Consider the following 17,604-nt stretch of genomic DNA (forward strand, 5'->3'; position numbering starts at 1 on the left):
GTGTGTGCGTGTGTATGGTGTGTGTGTGTATGTGTGTGTGTGTATGGTGTGTGTGTGTGTGTGTGGTGTGTGTGTGTGTGTGTGTGTGTGTGTGTGTGTGTGTGTGTGTATGTGTATGGTGTGTGTGTGTGGGGGGGGGGGCGTGTGTGTATGGTGACCGAGAGCGCTGGGTGGGGACTCAGCTACCTGCTCTAAGAATGTCAATGTAGTGGATCTGCGTCTAAGTGTGCAGTGCAGGTAAGTATATTGGCAGCTCGGGGTGTGTGTGTGTGTGTGTGTGTGTGTGTGTGTGTGTGTGTGTGTGTGTGTGTGTGTGTGTGTGTGTGTGTGTATGGTGTGTGTGTGTGTGTGTGTGTGTGTGTGTGTGTGTGTGTGTGTGAGAGAGAGAGAGAGAGAGAGAGAGAGAGAGAGAGAGAGAGAGAGAGTGAGTGACCGTGTGACCGGCTCCTCTGGGTGGAGACGCCGACACCTGCTCTAACGCAGTCACTGGTTGAGTATCGCTGTCTCCTCGACACGTGGGTGGGTGTGATATTGTAGCAATCCAGCGGTGACCGGCGACACAAAGAGAAAGGAGGGAGAGTGTTGGGGACGCGGGCGGAGACGGGCTGTTCCCAAGCACCGAGGAATCGGACCGGCAAAGTGGAGAGGCAAGATTATCAGCTCTCGGTGACCTGTGTGTGTGCGCGCGCATGGCGTTCGCCTCAAGATGAGAAGTTGGGAAAATATTTACAACTGGAAGGAGATGTTTTGACCCAACATCAGACGGCAGAGACTCTCCTGCTCCGCAGGCTGTCTGGTGAAGTTTGAGTGTGAATGTGCTGCTCGGGCAACGGGAAGGTGAAGCCGACCCGAGTGTGAGAGCCGATAGCGAGCGGCGGAGATCGGCCAGCTCCACAATGATGGTCCCAGGAGTGTCCCTACTCCTTGCCCTGGTCGGTGAGTACAGCACCGCTTCAAGCCGGCACCTCCCAGTACGGTTAACAAACCCCGAGGCTCACTACTGTTCGCGGAATCAATTTTATACAGAACATCAAATTCAGTTTTAGACGCTTCTCTTGTAGAATTGCTTTCTCTTTTGTTTTGTTTTGTGCTTTTCTCTTTTCGGCTGTTAGTCCAGTTTGAGAAACAGCTGAGATCTGTGTTATTAGATTGGGAAACGGTTTCACAATTTCTAGACGAGTAAATCGAGGCAGACCCTTTGACACATTCTTTTATCTCGTCCCACGGCCCTTCACAGGGTTGGTGTTAATAAACCGGCAGGGCACACAGGAAGATGTGAACGCAGACAAATATTAGGGACGCCTGAAAGCAGGAAGAATTAGAGAGCGGGAGAGTTCCATAGATCCGGTACTTGGCAGCTGCCAACGCAGAAGTGCGGTAGATCGGGTTTGGCGTCTCCGGAATTGGAAAAACAAGAACTATTCTGCCTTTCGTTTACGAAAGTCAGAATCAGAATCATATGTCATATGCCAAGATAATCAAGGACACCACCCACCCAGCCAACACACTTTTCGTCCCTCTTCCCTCCGGGAGAAGGCTCAGGAGCTTGAAGACTCGTACGGCCAGATTTGGGAACAGCTTCTTTCCAACTGTGATAAGACTGCTGAACAGATCCTGACCCGGATCTGGGTCGTACCCTCCAAATATCCGGACCTCCCTCTCGGTGTTTTTGCACTACCTTACTTTCCATTTTCCATTTTCTCTTTATGATTTATAATTTAAATTTTTAATATTTACTATCGATTTGTAATCCAGGGAGCGGGAAGAGCAGAATCAAATATCGCTGTGATGATTGTACGCTCTCGTATCAATTGTTTGGCGACAATAAAGTATAAAGTATGTCGTGAAATTTGGTGTTTTGCGGTAGCAGAAACAGTGCCAGACATAAGAATTTCTGTAAGTTACAAAGGTAGATTAAAAAATGAACGCGAAGAAGAATAAGGAGATAGTATTCACGGGTTCATGGACAGTTCTGAAATCTGCTGGCGCAGGGAAAGAAGCTGTCCTAAAATGCTGAGTGCGGGTCTTTGGGCTCCAATACCTCCTCCCCGACGGTAGTAAGAAGAATAGGGCATATCCTTATTGATGGATGCTGCTTTCTTGAGTTACCGCCTCTTGAAGGTGGGGAGGGTTGTGCCCGTGAGTATATAGCCCTGCGCAACCTCCATCTGACTTGTGCACTGGAGCCCCCGTACAACCAGTCAGAAACGTGTAAGAGTCTTTTTTTGACATACCAAGTCTCAAACTCCTCATGAAATTAGAGCATCTGGCATGCCTTCTTCATGATGGCCCAGGATAGATGCTACCAGATGCTAACATTCAGGAACTTGAAGTTCATTGCCTTTCTCCTGCTGACTCTCAATGAGATCTGGTGTGTGTTTTCCCTAGTCCACAATCAATTCCTTGGTCTTGCTGACTTTGAGTGCTAGGTTATTGTTGCAACACCACTCAACCAGCTGATTTGTCTCACTTCCAACAGACGGAATTAATAGTGACTATAGTCTGGCATTAATACCTACACTATAAACTCCGCTGGAGGGTGTATGTATAATACCAATGACCATGTTTCATTTTTAAAATCATACCTGTATGTAACAACCCAGCTGGTGGCGTAGTGGCATCAGTGCCGGACTTTGGGACGAAAGGTTCCAAGTTCGAATCCAGCCGGCTCCTCTGCACACTTTCCATCCATGCTGGGTTACGAGCTGGTGATCTCATTGGAAACTCACCCGGCAGAAGGCAATGGCAAACCACTGCTGTAACTTGCCTCGTACGCGGTTCCCCACTACATCAGAGAGGTGTGGAGGGAAATCGTCCGCTAACCAGAGAAACTCCGAATGCCACGTACCTTCTCTTTCTGTATGTAACAAGTATTATGTCACCTGTTTAAAATGGCACTACTGAAGATGTGCAACAGCTTACTGGTAGATCAAAAGCAAAGGAATTTTATTAAAAATGTTATTAATGACACTTTTTTTTGAAGTAACTTGCGGTAAACTATCACCGCAAACAATGAAGAGACGTGCGAAGGCAAAGAGAACCCGAGAGATGTGCGCTGCAAAATTGGCACACCTGGAGTTGGAGTCACGCTGGCTGGAGTGAACGACTCGGAGGGGAAAAGACTCGGAGGAGTTCCAATGCCTGTCCAGCTGGCCCGGGTGCAAGGGTGGATCATTCTAAGTGCCGAGCCGATGTGGAGAGGTCGAGAGCAGCTTCTTCGACGGCGAATGCAGGTCTGAAGCGAATCCCTGGGTGGCGTGTTCTAGGCCCGGAGTGATTCGCCACAGCGACCCCTGGGTTCTAATGCGAGGTGTTTGGACAGTCTGAACGTCAGCCTGGATAGGCTGGAAGGCAAGGTGTCGGGTGAGGTTGGATTGCTCTGGGTGCTGAGCCGATCTGGAGAGGTAGAGAACAGCTTCTCCGGCTGCAAAATCTATCCCCAGAGCAATTCACCGTGGCGGGGCCAGGTCCTAGTGTGAGGATCAGACAATTTAAACACCCACCCAGGTAATCTGGGGGCTCCTCTATCACAGCTAAGGCTGTGAGACTGCCCCTGACAGCAGTGCTTCGTGTCTGTGAACTTTGCAGCAATTTCCCCATTATAAGTGCTTGGAAGTAGGTACAGAGGAGATGTCAGGGGCAATTTTTTTATGCAGAGAGTGGTGAGTGCGTGGAATGGGCTGCTGCCAGCGGTGGTGGAGGCAGAAACGATAGGGTCTTTTAAGAGACTCCTGGATGGCTACATGGAGCTTAAGAAAATAGAGGGCTATGGGTAAAGCCTAGGTAGTTCTAAGGTAGGGACATGTTTGGCACAGCTTTGTGGGCTGAAGGGCCTGTATTGTGCTGTATGTTTTCTATGCGTCTGTTACGATGAACTGAATACTGAAGCTTTGGGCCTTCTCCAGGCTGCTCTTGGGATTTGGATCTAAGGACTCAATTTGGTTCGAAATGCTGTTATTGTTGCTTGCTTCTACTGTTTACATGATTAGTTTTGTGTTTTTTTTTCTCTCTTTCTCTGTGGGTACTGGGGCCTTGGTCTTAACTTGGCTCTTCAAGGTTCCTTGCTTTGTGACTGCCTGTAAGCAAACAAATGTAACTTATGTATTCTTTGATAATAAATGCACTTTGAATTGAATAGTACCACAGCACCAGCACAGTAATGTCTGCACAACACCCAAGGCACACCTCCTTCATAATAATGTCTTGTATTGAATCATCCATACCATATTCCTACCCAATCATACCTGTGCAATATAAGATATACCAGTACAGTCCCTAATAGTTTCTGAGTGATCTCATCTGTTCCATTCCATGTCCTCAATACTATCTGACAATATGCCCTATATGATACCATCTGTAGCCCCGGCATGAATTGTGCCAATGATCTAATCAAAGCAATCAGTTAGATGCAATATGCAGGAAACCACCTACATGCCACACACACACACACACACATCACTAACCCAATAGTAGCGTTTGTACAATATCACCAGTATTAAGCTGGAGTGTTTGCACATTGCCACCTTGTACATTTACAGAACAATATTGGTGGAATGCCAACAGGTTCATGCTATCTGTACAGTACACTGCTATATCACCAGTGCAATTCACATGTTACAAAGATTCTGTTAGACCCAAATAATATGTATGAGGCTATTAAAGGGTTAGTTAGAGTGAATAAGCAGGCCATTGATAAGCTGACAGGTGTTTCGTCCCAATCTAAGCACCTGGCAGCAGTCCGCAAGGATCAAACTTCAACACTGCGACGTTGTAAGGAGTTGTGCTCCAGCCTTGACTTGTGTGCACGTAAGGCAACAGACAGAAGGTTTTGTTGGGTTGGACTTGTTATTTTCATGTCTAAAATGGAAATAAAACACAGGAGAATGCGAAAATCATATTTCTCCTTCATAGCAACAATTGTGTGTGGATTGACGCTTTATATAAAGAAATCTCCCTTGTAAGTGCAATGGTACTTGAGTTATTTGTAGGATAGAGTACAATATTTTGTAACATGGTGTGTCCCTCTAGGTCCTCCCAGTTGCCTCCCATATTAGCCTTTCACTTGTTTTGACATAACAGACTGCTTTCTGTCAGCTTTTGTAGTCGTATCAGCCTTTTTATCAAGAGAGAATGAATTCCTCCAAAGTTCCCCAATGAGTGAGCAGCCAATCAGCTCCCTGCTAGTCGTTAGCTTCCCCTCTGCTCCAGAAATAGATTTTGAGAGTATAATAGCACAAAATGGTGGTACCAGATATGGCAATGGGTGATGTTTGTTGCTGACTGTGAAATACTACAGAGAGGTATCAGGCACAACAGTGCTCAGTAGAGCATTAAGGTTGTCCACCTGAACCCTTGAATTCTGCTGTGGAACTCGAATGGGTGCACAAAGGATGATACCAGTACTAGGGGGCTTTAGCTGTAAGGAAATGCTGGATCAGCTGGGTCTGGGGTGTAGGAGGCTGATATGTGACATTAGAAGTTTATAACATCATGAAGGGTATTAATTAGGTGATTGGTCAGCATCTTTTCCCCAGGGTAGGGGAGTCCAGACCAAGAGGGCATAGATTTAAATTGAGAACGGGGAGATCTATAAGGGACCTGAGGGGCAACCTTTTCACACAGAGTTTGGTGATTATGTGGAACGAGCTCCCTGAGGAGCTGGGAGAGGTGGATACAATTATGAAATCTAAAAGTTATCTGGATGGGAAAGGTTTAGAAGGATATGGGCCAAAGTCAAGCAAATGGGCTGACTTAGGCAACTTGGCTAGCACAGACGAGTTGGGCTGAAGGGCCTGGTAGGGCACTCAGAAGCTGTACCAACTAACTGGTGGGAGTGTTCAAGGACACCTTCAATCTCTCACTGCTGCAGTTGGAGATTCCCACCTGCTTCAAAAGGGCAACAATCGTGCCAGTGCCCTAGAAGAGCAGGGAGGGCTGCCTCAATGACTATCACCCAGTTGCACTCACAGCCACTGTGATGAAGAGCTTTGAGAGGTTGGTCACGGCCAGAATCAACTCCTGCCTTATCAAGGGCCTGGACCCTCTGCACAATAGGTCCCTGTCGCCACAGTGGATCCAATCTCACTGGCTGCCCAGTCAGCCTTGGGTCACCTTGATAATGGCAAGACCGACTTCAGGCTGCTGTTTATTGATTACAGCTCAGCGTTCAACATCATCATCCCCTCAGTACAAATCAACAAGCTCCAACACCTGGGCCTCTGTACATTCCTCTGCAGTCATCTACTTCGACAGGAGACCACAGTCTGTGCGGACCAGAGCTAACATGTTCTCACTGACAAACAACACCGGTGCACCTGAAGGACGTTGGCTTAGCCCACTGCTCTACTCTCTCCACACCCAGGACTGTGTGGCGAGGCACAGTTCAAGTGCAATCTATAAATTTGCTGATGACACAACTATCGTTGGCAGAATTTCAGATAGTGACAAGGAGGCGTACAGGAGTGAGATAGATCAGCTAGTTGAGTGGTCTTGCAGCAGCAACCTTGCACTCAACGTCAGTAAGACCAAGGAATTGATTGTGGACTTCAGGAAGGGGAAGTTGAGGGAACACACATTGAGGGATCAGCAGTGGAAAGGGTGAGCAGTTTCAAGCTCCTGGGTGTCAACATCTCTGAAGATCCATCCTGGGCCCAACATATTGATGCAATTACAAAGAAGGCATGTCAGCGGCTATATTTCATTAGGTGTTTGAGGAAACTTGGTTTGTCGCCACAGACTCTTGCAAATTTCTGCAGATGTACAACTAACTGGTTCTATGTTAGATGTACAACTAACTGGTTCTATGTTAGATGTACAACTAACTGGTTCTATGTTAGATGTGCAACTAACTGGTTCTATGTTAGATGCGCAACTAACTATTCTAACTGTTTGCATCACCATCTGGTATGGAGGGGCCACTGCATCGGACTGAAAAAGACTACAGAGAGTTGCAAACTCAGCCAGTACCATCATGGGCACTAGCCTTCCCAGTATCAAGGACATCTTCAAAAGTCAGTGCCTCAGAAAGAGCTCATCTATCACCCAGGACATGCCCTCTTCTCATTGCTACCAACGAGGAGGAGCTACAGAAGCCTGAAGACGCAAACCCAATGTTTTAGGAGCAGCTTCTTCCCCGCCACAATCAGATTTCTGAGTGGACAATGAGCCCATGTACACTACATCATTTTTTCTTTATTTTTTAAATTCTTTGCACTATTTATTTTATTAAAAATATACATTTCTTATCGGAATTGATAGTTTGTTTTGTATGTATTGCAATGTACTGCTGTGCAAAGACAACACATTTCACAACATATGCAGTGATCTTAAACCTGATTGTGATTGTGATTCCATGCTGTGTAACGATGATCATAACATGTCGGAAGGATACTTGCATGGATAGAGCATTGGCTGATTGAGTGGAAGAGGCAAAGGAAGCCTTCTTTGGTTGGCTGCCAGAGACTACTGGTGTTCCCCAGGGGTCTGTATTGGAACCACTTCTTTTTACGTTACATGTCAACAATTTGGATGACGGGATTGATGGCTTTGAGGCCAAGTTTGCAGACAATATGAATATAGGTGGAGGGTCAGGTAGTTGTGAGGAAGCAGGGAAACAAGGGCTTAGACAGGTTAGGAGAATGGACAAAGAAGTGGCAGATGGAATATTGTGTCATACACTTTGATAGATGGAACAAAAGTGTTGACTATTTTCTAAACAGGCAGAAAATTTAAAAAAAATTGAGTTGCAAAGGGTCTTGCGAGTCCTCATGCAGGTTCCCCTAACTTGCAGGTTAAGTTTGTGGAGAGGAAGGCAAATTCATTTTGAGAGGACTAGAATACTAGATTTAATGCTGTGGCTTTATAAGGCATTTGGACTATTGTGAGCAGTTTTGGGGCCCTTTTCTAAGAAAGGATGTACTGATATTCAGGAGGGTTTGGGTTATGGTCTTTATGGTCTTGTGGGCTACAATCCCTCAATCACCCTGTACTTTACTCTCAGTAGTCCATTGTGTATAAAAATTGCCTGAAGCTCCCAATTAAATTTCAGCCCATTACTGATTCTCAAGGCTTGATTATTCTGTGCATTACCCACTTGAAATCCTTGATCAGATTTCATTCTATGACTTGCTTCCCAGGTTTCCATTACACTAAATAATAGTGTTTATTTTTAGTTTTATTTGGAATGTAAAATTTTGAATTGCATTTATTCATCATAGCTCCCCTAAAACATTCTTACAATATTTTGATTATTCTTTAAAGTTGCTCCCCACACGTGTCATGTGCTGTCAAGGCCAATATTTACTGTTGATTGTCCAGAGAGGGAAGTCTTGGTCTTCCTTTTGACTTGTTGCAATATATTTGCTTACAGCTACTAGCTGGATTACTTCAAGTCAGGGTGTCATACAGTATGGAAACAGGGCCTTTGGCCTAACCGGTCGATGCTAGCCAATGTTCCCATTTGTCCATATTCCTAAACCTTTTCTATCCATGCATCAGTCAATTTAGTGTATCAAGGAAATAATGTGGACTTGGTGGAACTTCAAAGAAATAATGTTATGTGATCTGCAAACTTTGATAGTGGTTCACAGTGCCAGAGGCCTGGGTTCAGGCCTGACCTTGGGTGCTGTTTGTGTGGAGTTTGCACACTCTCCCTGTGACTATGTCGGTTTTCTCCAGGTGAAAAGATTTCTTTGCACATTCCAGAGGCTTATAGGTTGGTAAGTTAATTGGCCATTGTGGAGGCGACTGGTGGAATATGGGAATAATAAAAATGGAATTAATGTATACTGTTTGTTTATTATGTGCCATATCGTATGACGTGGGCGATCATGGTCTTTCCATGATGTGATTGTTTTTGGCACATTTTTCTGCAGAAGTGGTTTGCCACTGCCTTCTTCTGTGCAGTGTCTTTACGAGATGGATGACCCCAGCCATTATCAATACTCCTCAGAGATTGTCTACCTGGTGTCAGTGGTCGCATAGCCAGGATCTGTGATCTGCTCCAGCTGATCCCATGGCTTCACATGACCCTGATCAAGAGTCTAACCAGGTGCTACACGTTGCCCAAGGGTGACCTGCAGGCTACTGGAGGGAAGGAGTGCCTTACACCTCCTTTGGTAGAGACATAGTTAGCATGAACTTAGTAAGCGAAAGATGTTTCCCTGATGTACTCTCCATGGCTTTGAATTCCCACATAGGTGAGTCTTTAAAACAAAGTTAGTTTTAAATTGATAGGATAATTCATATTCAACTAAGTAAGGTTTACAAGCTTCTGGGCTATTGTAGTGTCAAATGAACCGGAGTATCATTGATCAAGAAAATGGATAGTAGCACGACAGTTCTGTTAGCATAGTTGTTTCTTCATTTCTCCTATGACCTGAGCTCAATCCTGACCTTGGGTGTTGAGTTACCAATTTTAAAAAAGTTATTTAAAAATACAGCACAGTAACAAGCCCTTCCAACCCAATGAGCCCGCACCACTCAGTTACACGCATGTGACCAGGTAACCTAGTATCTTGTATATCTTTGGAATGTGGGAGGAAACCCACGTTGTCACGGGGACAACGTAAAAACTCTTTACGAGCAGCGGCGGAATTTAACCTGGGTCTGGAGTATGCACTTGCCGGCTGGTAGCGCAGTGGCATCAGCGCCGGACTTCGGAGCGAAGGCTCCTGAGTTCGAATCCAGCCGGCTCCCTTGCACTCTTTCCAACTGTGCTGGGTTGTGTGTCCAGCTAGCAACTCGGTCTCGTAAAAATAAGAAAGCCTGCTAAAAAAAAAAATGCCGTTATGACAGCGTCCCGATGACCCCACCAGGAGTTAAGGGCTTTCTTCTTCTTCTTCTGGAGTATGCACGTCCCTCCCACATCCCAAAGACATTCGAGTTGGTAGGTCACTGTAAATTGCCCTGGTGTGTTGAATCTGGTGGGAGGAGATTAGTACTGGGATTAGTATCTGATTTGTGTAAATCGGTGTTTGATGGTGGCCATGGACTGGATGGGTAGAAGGGTCTGTTTGCTCACTGTATGACTGTGTGACACCATGACATTCTAATAAAATGGTAGATAAGTCAAGGGAGCAATAGCTGTGCACACTGGTACGTGTCTAGTGTCATGAGCTATAGTCAGCTCCAGACTTCAATGTGTAACCATAGTTGCAGTTTGCTGTGGAGGGGAAGTAGAATGACTCTAACGTAGTGATGGTCATCGGGCTAGCAGGCTAATGACCCTGGGTAGCTAATTCCAAAAGATGGGGGTGGGTATTTTTTGTGGCAGGGAGAACTCGGCTTTGTGGTTCTGAAATGAACAAGCACATCATTCTGAAGCAGCCTCCTCTGGTCCCTTTTAAGAATCACTGCTTTGCCTGCTCAATATCTGGGTCAACTAGATGGAACTGGAGCTGTGAAAATCACCTTTACTTGCACCTGAATTTCCCGTTTGGGTCCAATAATGGACTTTATTTTTACAATAATTCATTGTCTGATTCCACCTCCTCTCTCCAACTCACGTCCCAATCCTTACTCGGAATCTTTTTCAATTCCTACCTCAGTTTTACTCTTGGATCCGCTGGTCAGTAAATCCCAGAAATTCTGTTGAGCTCGAGAAACAATTATTAGCTTGCCACACAGCAAGTTACTGTGTAAAATAACACCTCAATTCTTAATCAGAGGAGCTTATTTCCTGTTTCAGGAAGGTACCTTGGGCAGCGAAAAATCATCCAAGCCAACATGGCAAGCACTGGTTCAGAATGTAGAGACCCCCCCAGTTTACATCTGAACAATAGGTTCAAAGTTGAAAGTAAATTTATTATCAAAGTACATATATGTCACCATATACAACCCTGAGATTCATTTCCTTGTAGGCAATCACAGTAAATACAAAAGATACAATAGAATCAATGAAAGACCACACACAACAGGATGGACAAAAACCAATGTACAAATAAAAAACAGCAAGCTGTGTCCATACAAAAAGAAGGAGAAGAAAAAGAAATAATAATAATAATTATTTTTTCATAATAAAAGTAAAAATAATCAAGAATAAATAATAAAAGACCAACAAATTGATGATGATAAATTCAGAAAATACCGAAAAACCAGAAACAATCCAACACATTACAGGCTCCTGCAGCAGTTTAACCCAATCTGATTACGTACACAGGAACAATCAAATAGCAAGCATTATTCACTAAAATCTTGCTTTAAAATACAATCTCATAAATGACACGTTGCCTTACTATGATTAGAAGCCTGATCCAGTTTTAGAGTCAGTCGCCTACAAATTATATTATGACCAATCCATTATTATGATAGGACAATCCATAATAGCCGTCCACATATAATATTACTGGATAAACAAGCAAGGACAACTTACTTAATAGATGTACTGTTACCATTCCAAATACACATAGCATACAGAAATCAATAGGTGAAAAACAGCAGAAATATGCTGAATTAAAAGCAGAAATTGAAAGACTGGAACATGAACGGGATATACACTGGCCCAATAGTAATATCTACAACTGGTATCATCCCACAGTCACCACAGAATAGTATTAAACAATTAGAGCTACACAGAAATATCTGTGAAAATCTCCAGAAAGCCATAATACTAAACACCACTAGAATGGTCCAAAAGTTCCTAGCAGGACTGAAGGGTTTCTGCTCGAAACATCGACTGTACATTTTCCCACAGATAGATAGATATACTTTATTAATCCCGAGGGAAATTTGGTTTCGTTACAGCCGCACCAACCAAGAATAGAGCTGCTTGGCCTGCTGAGCCCCTCCAGCATTTTGTGTGTGTTGCTCGGATTTGCAGCGCTGTAGATTTTTCTCTCGTTTGTGGTTTGATTATTCACCATAATCTTGCTTTAAAATATAAACTCTTATAAGACACCATACCTTACTATAAATATAGATCTGATCCAATTTTAGAGTCAGGGACCTTCAAATTATGTTACAACAAATCTATTATTACTGATAGGATAATGTATAATAACCATCTGGTTATAATATTACAGGATAAACAAGCAAGAACAACTTACATGGAACATAGAACACAGAAACCTACAGCACATTACAGGCCCTTCGGCCCACAATGTTGTGCCGACCATGTAATCTACATTAGAGGCTGTCTAGAATTTCCCTACTGCATATCCCTCTAATTTTCTGAGCTCCATGTACCTATCTAAGAGGCTCTTAAAAGACCCTATTGTATCCGCTTCTGCCACTGGCAGTGCAATCCACGCATCCACCACTCTGTGTGTGAAAAACCTACCCCTGACACCTCCTCGGTACCTATTCCCAAGCACCTTAAAACTATGCCCCCTTATGTTAGCCATTTCAGCCCTGGGAAAAAGCCTCTGGCTATCCACAAGATCAATGCCTCTCATCGTTCGAGATACCTCAATCAGGTCACCTCTCATCCTCCATCGCTCCGAGCAGAAAAGGCCAAGTTCACTCAACCTATTCTCATAAGGCATGCTCTCCAACCCAGGCAACATTCTTGTAAATCTCCTCTGCACTCTCTTACAGTATCCACATCCTTCCTGCAGTGAGGTGACCAGAAATGAACACAGTAATCCAAGTAGGGTTCTGACCAAGATCGTATACAGCTGTAACATTACCTCACAGCTCTTGAGCTCAATCCCACAGATGATGAATGCCAACACACCATACGCCTTCTTAACAACACTGTTAACCTGCGCAGCTGCTTTGAGTGTCCTATCAACATGGACCCCAAGAATGCTCAGATCCTCCACACTGCCAAGAGTCTTACTATTAATATTATATTCTGTCTTCAAACTTGACCTACCAAAATGAACTACTTCACACTTATCTGAGTTGAAGTCCATCTGCCACTTCTCAGCCCAGATCTGCATCCTATCGATGTCCCACTGTAACCTCTGACAACACTCCAGACTATCCACAACTCCCCCAACCTTTGTGTCATTAGCAAACTTACTAACCCACCCTTCTACTTCTTCATCCAGGTCATATATAAAAATCGCAAAGAGGAAGGGTCCCAGAATAGATCCCTGCAGAACACCACTGATCACTGACATCCATGCAGAATATAACCATCTACAACCACCCTTTGCTTTCTGTGGGCAAGTCAATTCTGGATCCACAAAGCAAGGTCTCCTTGGATCCCATGCCTCCTTACTTTCTGAAGGAGCCTTGCACGGGAAACCTTATCAAATGCCTTACTGAAATCCATATACACTACATCCACTGCTCTACCTTCATCAATGTGTTTTGTTACATCCTCAAAGAATTCATTCAGGCTCGTAAGGCATGACCTGCCATTGACAAAGCCATGCTGACTATCCCTAATCAGATTATGTCTCTCCAAACGCTCATAAATCCTGCCTCTCAGCATCTTTAACAACTTGCCCACCACTGAAGTCAGACTCACCGGTCTATAATTTCCTGGGTTATCTCTACTCCCTTTATTGAAAAAGGGAACAACATTTGCAACCCTTCAATCGTCTGGGACCTCTCCCATCCCTATTGATGATGCAAAGATCATCGCAAGAGGCTCAGCAATCTCCTCCCTCACTTCCCACAGTAGCCTGGGGTACATCTCATCCGGTCCCGGTGACTTATCCAACTTAATGCTTTTCAAAAGCTCTAGCACGTCCTCTTTCTAAAGGCTGATTTATACTTGTGCGTACGGGCTATGCCATAGCTTATGCCGTAGCCTATGCAAGTGGCCTACGTCGTTGTGAGCATTTATACTTGTGCGTTGGTGTGTCTGTGTCGCTCTGCAATTCACCGCCAAAACATTAGTTGGCGGTGGGGTTTTTATGCCACTGTGTTGAGTTTCTTCCTGCACTTCAAACAATGGCAATTGAAACTGAACGCATCATGTTGGAGTTGGAGCTCATGTTGAGCTAAGAATGCTCAGCTCACGTTCTTCTTCTCTCTTCTCTCTCAATTGTTAAATGGCGGAGATGAAGAAGCAACTGGGAATGCGTAAGAGGAAATGAGATGCTACCAAGTGGACCAATCACAGTTGTTGCAGTCTGCGTCGCCGTGACGCGTAGTTACATTTTGGGAGAGGTGTGCATTAGGCTATGGCATAGGGTTCAGCGTAGAGTACAGCGTAAGGTACGCAGCTATGCCATAACTACGGCGTACATTTGACGCAGAAGTATAAATTGGGCTTTAATGTCTATACATTCAAGCATTTCAGTCCACTGTAAGTCATCCCCACAATTGCCAAGGTCTTTTTCCCTGGTGAATACTGAAGCAAAGTATTCATTAAGTACCTCTGCTACCTTCTCCGACTCCATGCACACGTTTCCTCTATCACACCTGATTGGTCCTATTCTCACACAGCTTATCCTTTTGCTCTTCATATACTTGTAGAATGCCTTGGGGTTTTTCTTAATCCTGCTCACCAAGGCCTTCTCTTAGCCCTTTCTTGCTCTCTTAATTCTGTTCTTAAGTTCCTTCCTAGCAACCTTGTAATTTTCTAAAGCTCTAACAGTACCTAGTTTCTTGAACCTTTTGTCAACTTTTCTTCTTAACTAGATTTCATGCATCCTTTGTACACCATGGTTCTTTAACTCTACCATCATTTCCCTGTCTCAATGGAACATACCTATGCAGAACTCCATGCAAATGTTCCCTGAATATTTGCCATATTTCTGCCATGCATTTCCTTTAGAACATCTGCTCCTAATTTATGTCCCCAAGTTCCTACCTAATGGCATCATATTTCTCCTTAACACAAATAAATGTTTCCCAAATTACTGCTCCTATCCCTCTCCAGTGCTACAGTGAAGGAGATAAAGTTGTGGTCACTACCACCAAAATGCTCTCTCACCAAGAGATCTGATACCTGACCAGGTTCAATTCCCAATATCAGATCAAGTACAGCATCTCCTCTAGTTGGCTTATCTACACATTGCATCAGGAAATCTTCCTGAACACGCCTAATAAACTCCATCCTATCTAAACCCCTTGCGCTAAGGAAATGCCAATCAATATTAAGAAAATTAAAATCTCCCATCACAAGGATCCTATTGCACTGTTCCAGAATCTGCCTCCCTATCTGCTCCTCGATATCAATGTTACTGTTGGGGGGGTCTATAAAAAACACCCAGTAGAGTTATTGTCCCTTTCTTGTTTCTGACTTCCACCCACACTGACTCAGTAGACAATTCCTCCATGACTTCCTTCTTTTCTGCAGCCGTGACACTATCCCTAATTAGCAATGCCACGCCCCACCTCTTTTTCCTCCCTGTCTGTTCTTTTTGAAACATCTAAAGTCTGGCACACTCAGCAGCCGTTCCTGCTCCTGAGTCATCCAAGTCTCTGTAATGGCCACAACGTCATAGTTCCACGTATTGATCCACGCTCTAAGTTCATCCACCTTGTTTATGATACTCCTTGCATTAAAATAGACACATCTCAAACCATCAGGCTGAGTGCATCTTTGCTCTAACATCTGCCTATCCTTCTTCACAAACTCCCTACAAACTGTCCCTACTTGTGCTCCAACCTCCCCATCCTCTGCCTCTTCACTTCCATTCCCAACCCCCTGCAAATCTAGTTTAAACTCTCCCCAATAGCATTAGCAAACCTTCCTGCCAGAATATTTGTTCCCCTCGGATTCAAGTGCAACCAGTCCTTTTTCTACAGGCACGCTGCTCCCGGAGGAAGGTGTCTGAGTGTGAATATTCCATCTCCCCTCACCCGCTTCTCCCAGAGGAAGGTGTCTGAGTGGGAATATTCCATCTCCCCTCACCCGCTGCTCCTGGAGGAAGGTGTCTGAGTGGGAATATTCCATCTCCCCTCGCCCGCTGCTCCTGGAGGAAGGTGTCTGAGTGTGAATAGTCCATCTCCCATCGCCCGCTGCTCCCGGAGGAAGGTGTCTGAGTGTGACCAGTCTCACTCTCCCCATCGTCCACTGCTCCCGGAGGAAGGTGTCTGAGTGTGAATATTCCATCTCCCCTCACCCGCTGCTCCCGGAGGAACGTGTCTGAGTGTGAATAGTCGATCTCTCCCTCGCCTGCTGCTCCCAGAGGAAGGTGTCTGAGTGTGACCAGTCTCACCCTCCCCCTTGCCCGCTGCTCCCGGAGGAAGGTGTCTGAGTTTGACCAGTCTTACTCTCCCCCTCGTCCACTGTTCCCGGAGGAAGGTGTCTGAGTGTCAATATTCCATCTCCCCTCACCTGCTGCTCCCGGAGGAATGTGTCTCAGTGTGAATAGTCCATCTCTCCCTCGCCCGCTGCTCCCGGAGGAAGGTGTCTGAGTGTGACTAGTCTCACGCTCCCCCTCGCCCGCTGCTCCCGGAGAAACGTGTCTGTGTGTGAATATTCTACCTCCCCATCGCCCGCTGCTCCCAGAGGAAGGTGTCTGAGTGTGAATAGTCCATCTCCCCTCAGCTGCTGCTCCCGGAGAAACGTGTCTGAGTGTGAATAGTCCATCTCTCCCACTTGCCCGCTGCTCCCGGAGGAACGTGTCTGAGGGTGAATTTTCCATCTCCCCTCTCCCGCTGCTCCCGGAGGAAGTTGTCTGAGTGTGAATAGTCCATCTCTCCCTCGCCCACTGCTCCCGGTGGAAGGTGTCTGAGTGTGAATAGTCCATCTCTCCCTCGCCCGCTGCTCCCAGAAGAAGGTGTCTGAGTGTGACCAGTCTCACTCTCCCCATTGCCCGCTGCTCCCGGAGGAAGGTGTCTGAGTGTGACCAGTCTTACTCTCCCCCTCGTCCACTGCTCCCGGAGGAAGGTGTCTGAGTGCGAATAGTCCATCTCTCCCCCTTGCCCGCTGCTCCCGGAGGAAGCCGTCTGAGTGTGAATATTCTATCTCCCCCTCTCCCGCTGCTCCCAGAGGAAGGTGTCTGAGTGTGAATAGTCCATCTCTTCCCCTTGCCCGCTGCTCCGGAGGAACGTGTCTGAGTGTGAATAGTCCATCTCTCCCCCTCACCCGCTGCTCCAGGAGGAAGGTGTCTAGTGTGACCAGTCTCACTCTCCCCCTCGCCCGCTGCTCCCGGAGGAAGGTGTCTGAGTGTGAATAGTCCATCTCTCCCGCGCCCGCTGCTCCCGGAGGAATGCGTCTGAGTGTGAATAGTCCATCTCTCCCTCTCCCGCTGCTCCCATAGCAAGGTGTCTGAGTGTGACAAGTCTCACCCTCGCCCTCGTCCACTGCTCCCCGAGGAAGGTGTCTGAGTGTGAATATTCCATCTCCCCTCACCCGCTGCTCCCGGAGGAAGGTGTCTGAGTGTGAATATTCCATCTCCCCTCACCCGCTGCTCCTGGAAGAAGGTGTCTGAGTGTGAATATTCCATCTCTCCTCGCCCGCTGCTCCCGGAGGCAGGTGCCTGAGTGTGACCTGTCTCACTCTCCCCCTCGTCCACTGCTCCCGGAGGAAGGTGTCTGAGTGTGAATATTCCATCTCCCCTTGTCCGCCGCTCCCAGAGGAAGGTGTCTGAGTGTGAATAGTCCATCTCCCCTCGCCCGCTGCTCCCGGAGGAAGGTGTCTGAGTGTGAATAGTCCATCTCCCCTCGCCCGCTGCTCCCGGAGGAAGGTGTCTGAGTGTGACCAGTCTCACTCTCCCCCTCGTCCACTGCTCCCGGAGGAAGGTGTCTGAGTGT

The 17,604-nt window shown here is 46.0% G+C and overlaps 1 protein-coding gene across 1 annotated transcript in view; it reads left to right on the forward strand.

Moving 5' to 3' along the window:
• The first annotated feature begins 402 nt into the window (after nt 1–402).
• Nucleotides 403–17,604, forward strand: part of LOC140200371 (GDNF family receptor alpha-4-like) — a 54,080-nt gene continuing 36,878 nt past the window's right edge. The window contains exon 1 of the mRNA XM_072263603.1: nt 403–936. Coding sequence (XP_072119704.1) covers nt 897–936 — 40 coding nt within the window. The 5' untranslated portion in view covers nt 403–896. The remainder of the gene's footprint in view (nt 937–17,604) is intronic.

This window comes from Mobula birostris, chromosome 7 (assembly GCF_030028105.1).
Source record: "Mobula birostris isolate sMobBir1 chromosome 7, sMobBir1.hap1, whole genome shotgun sequence".
NCBI lineage: Eukaryota > Metazoa > Chordata > Chondrichthyes > Myliobatiformes > Myliobatidae > Mobula > Mobula birostris.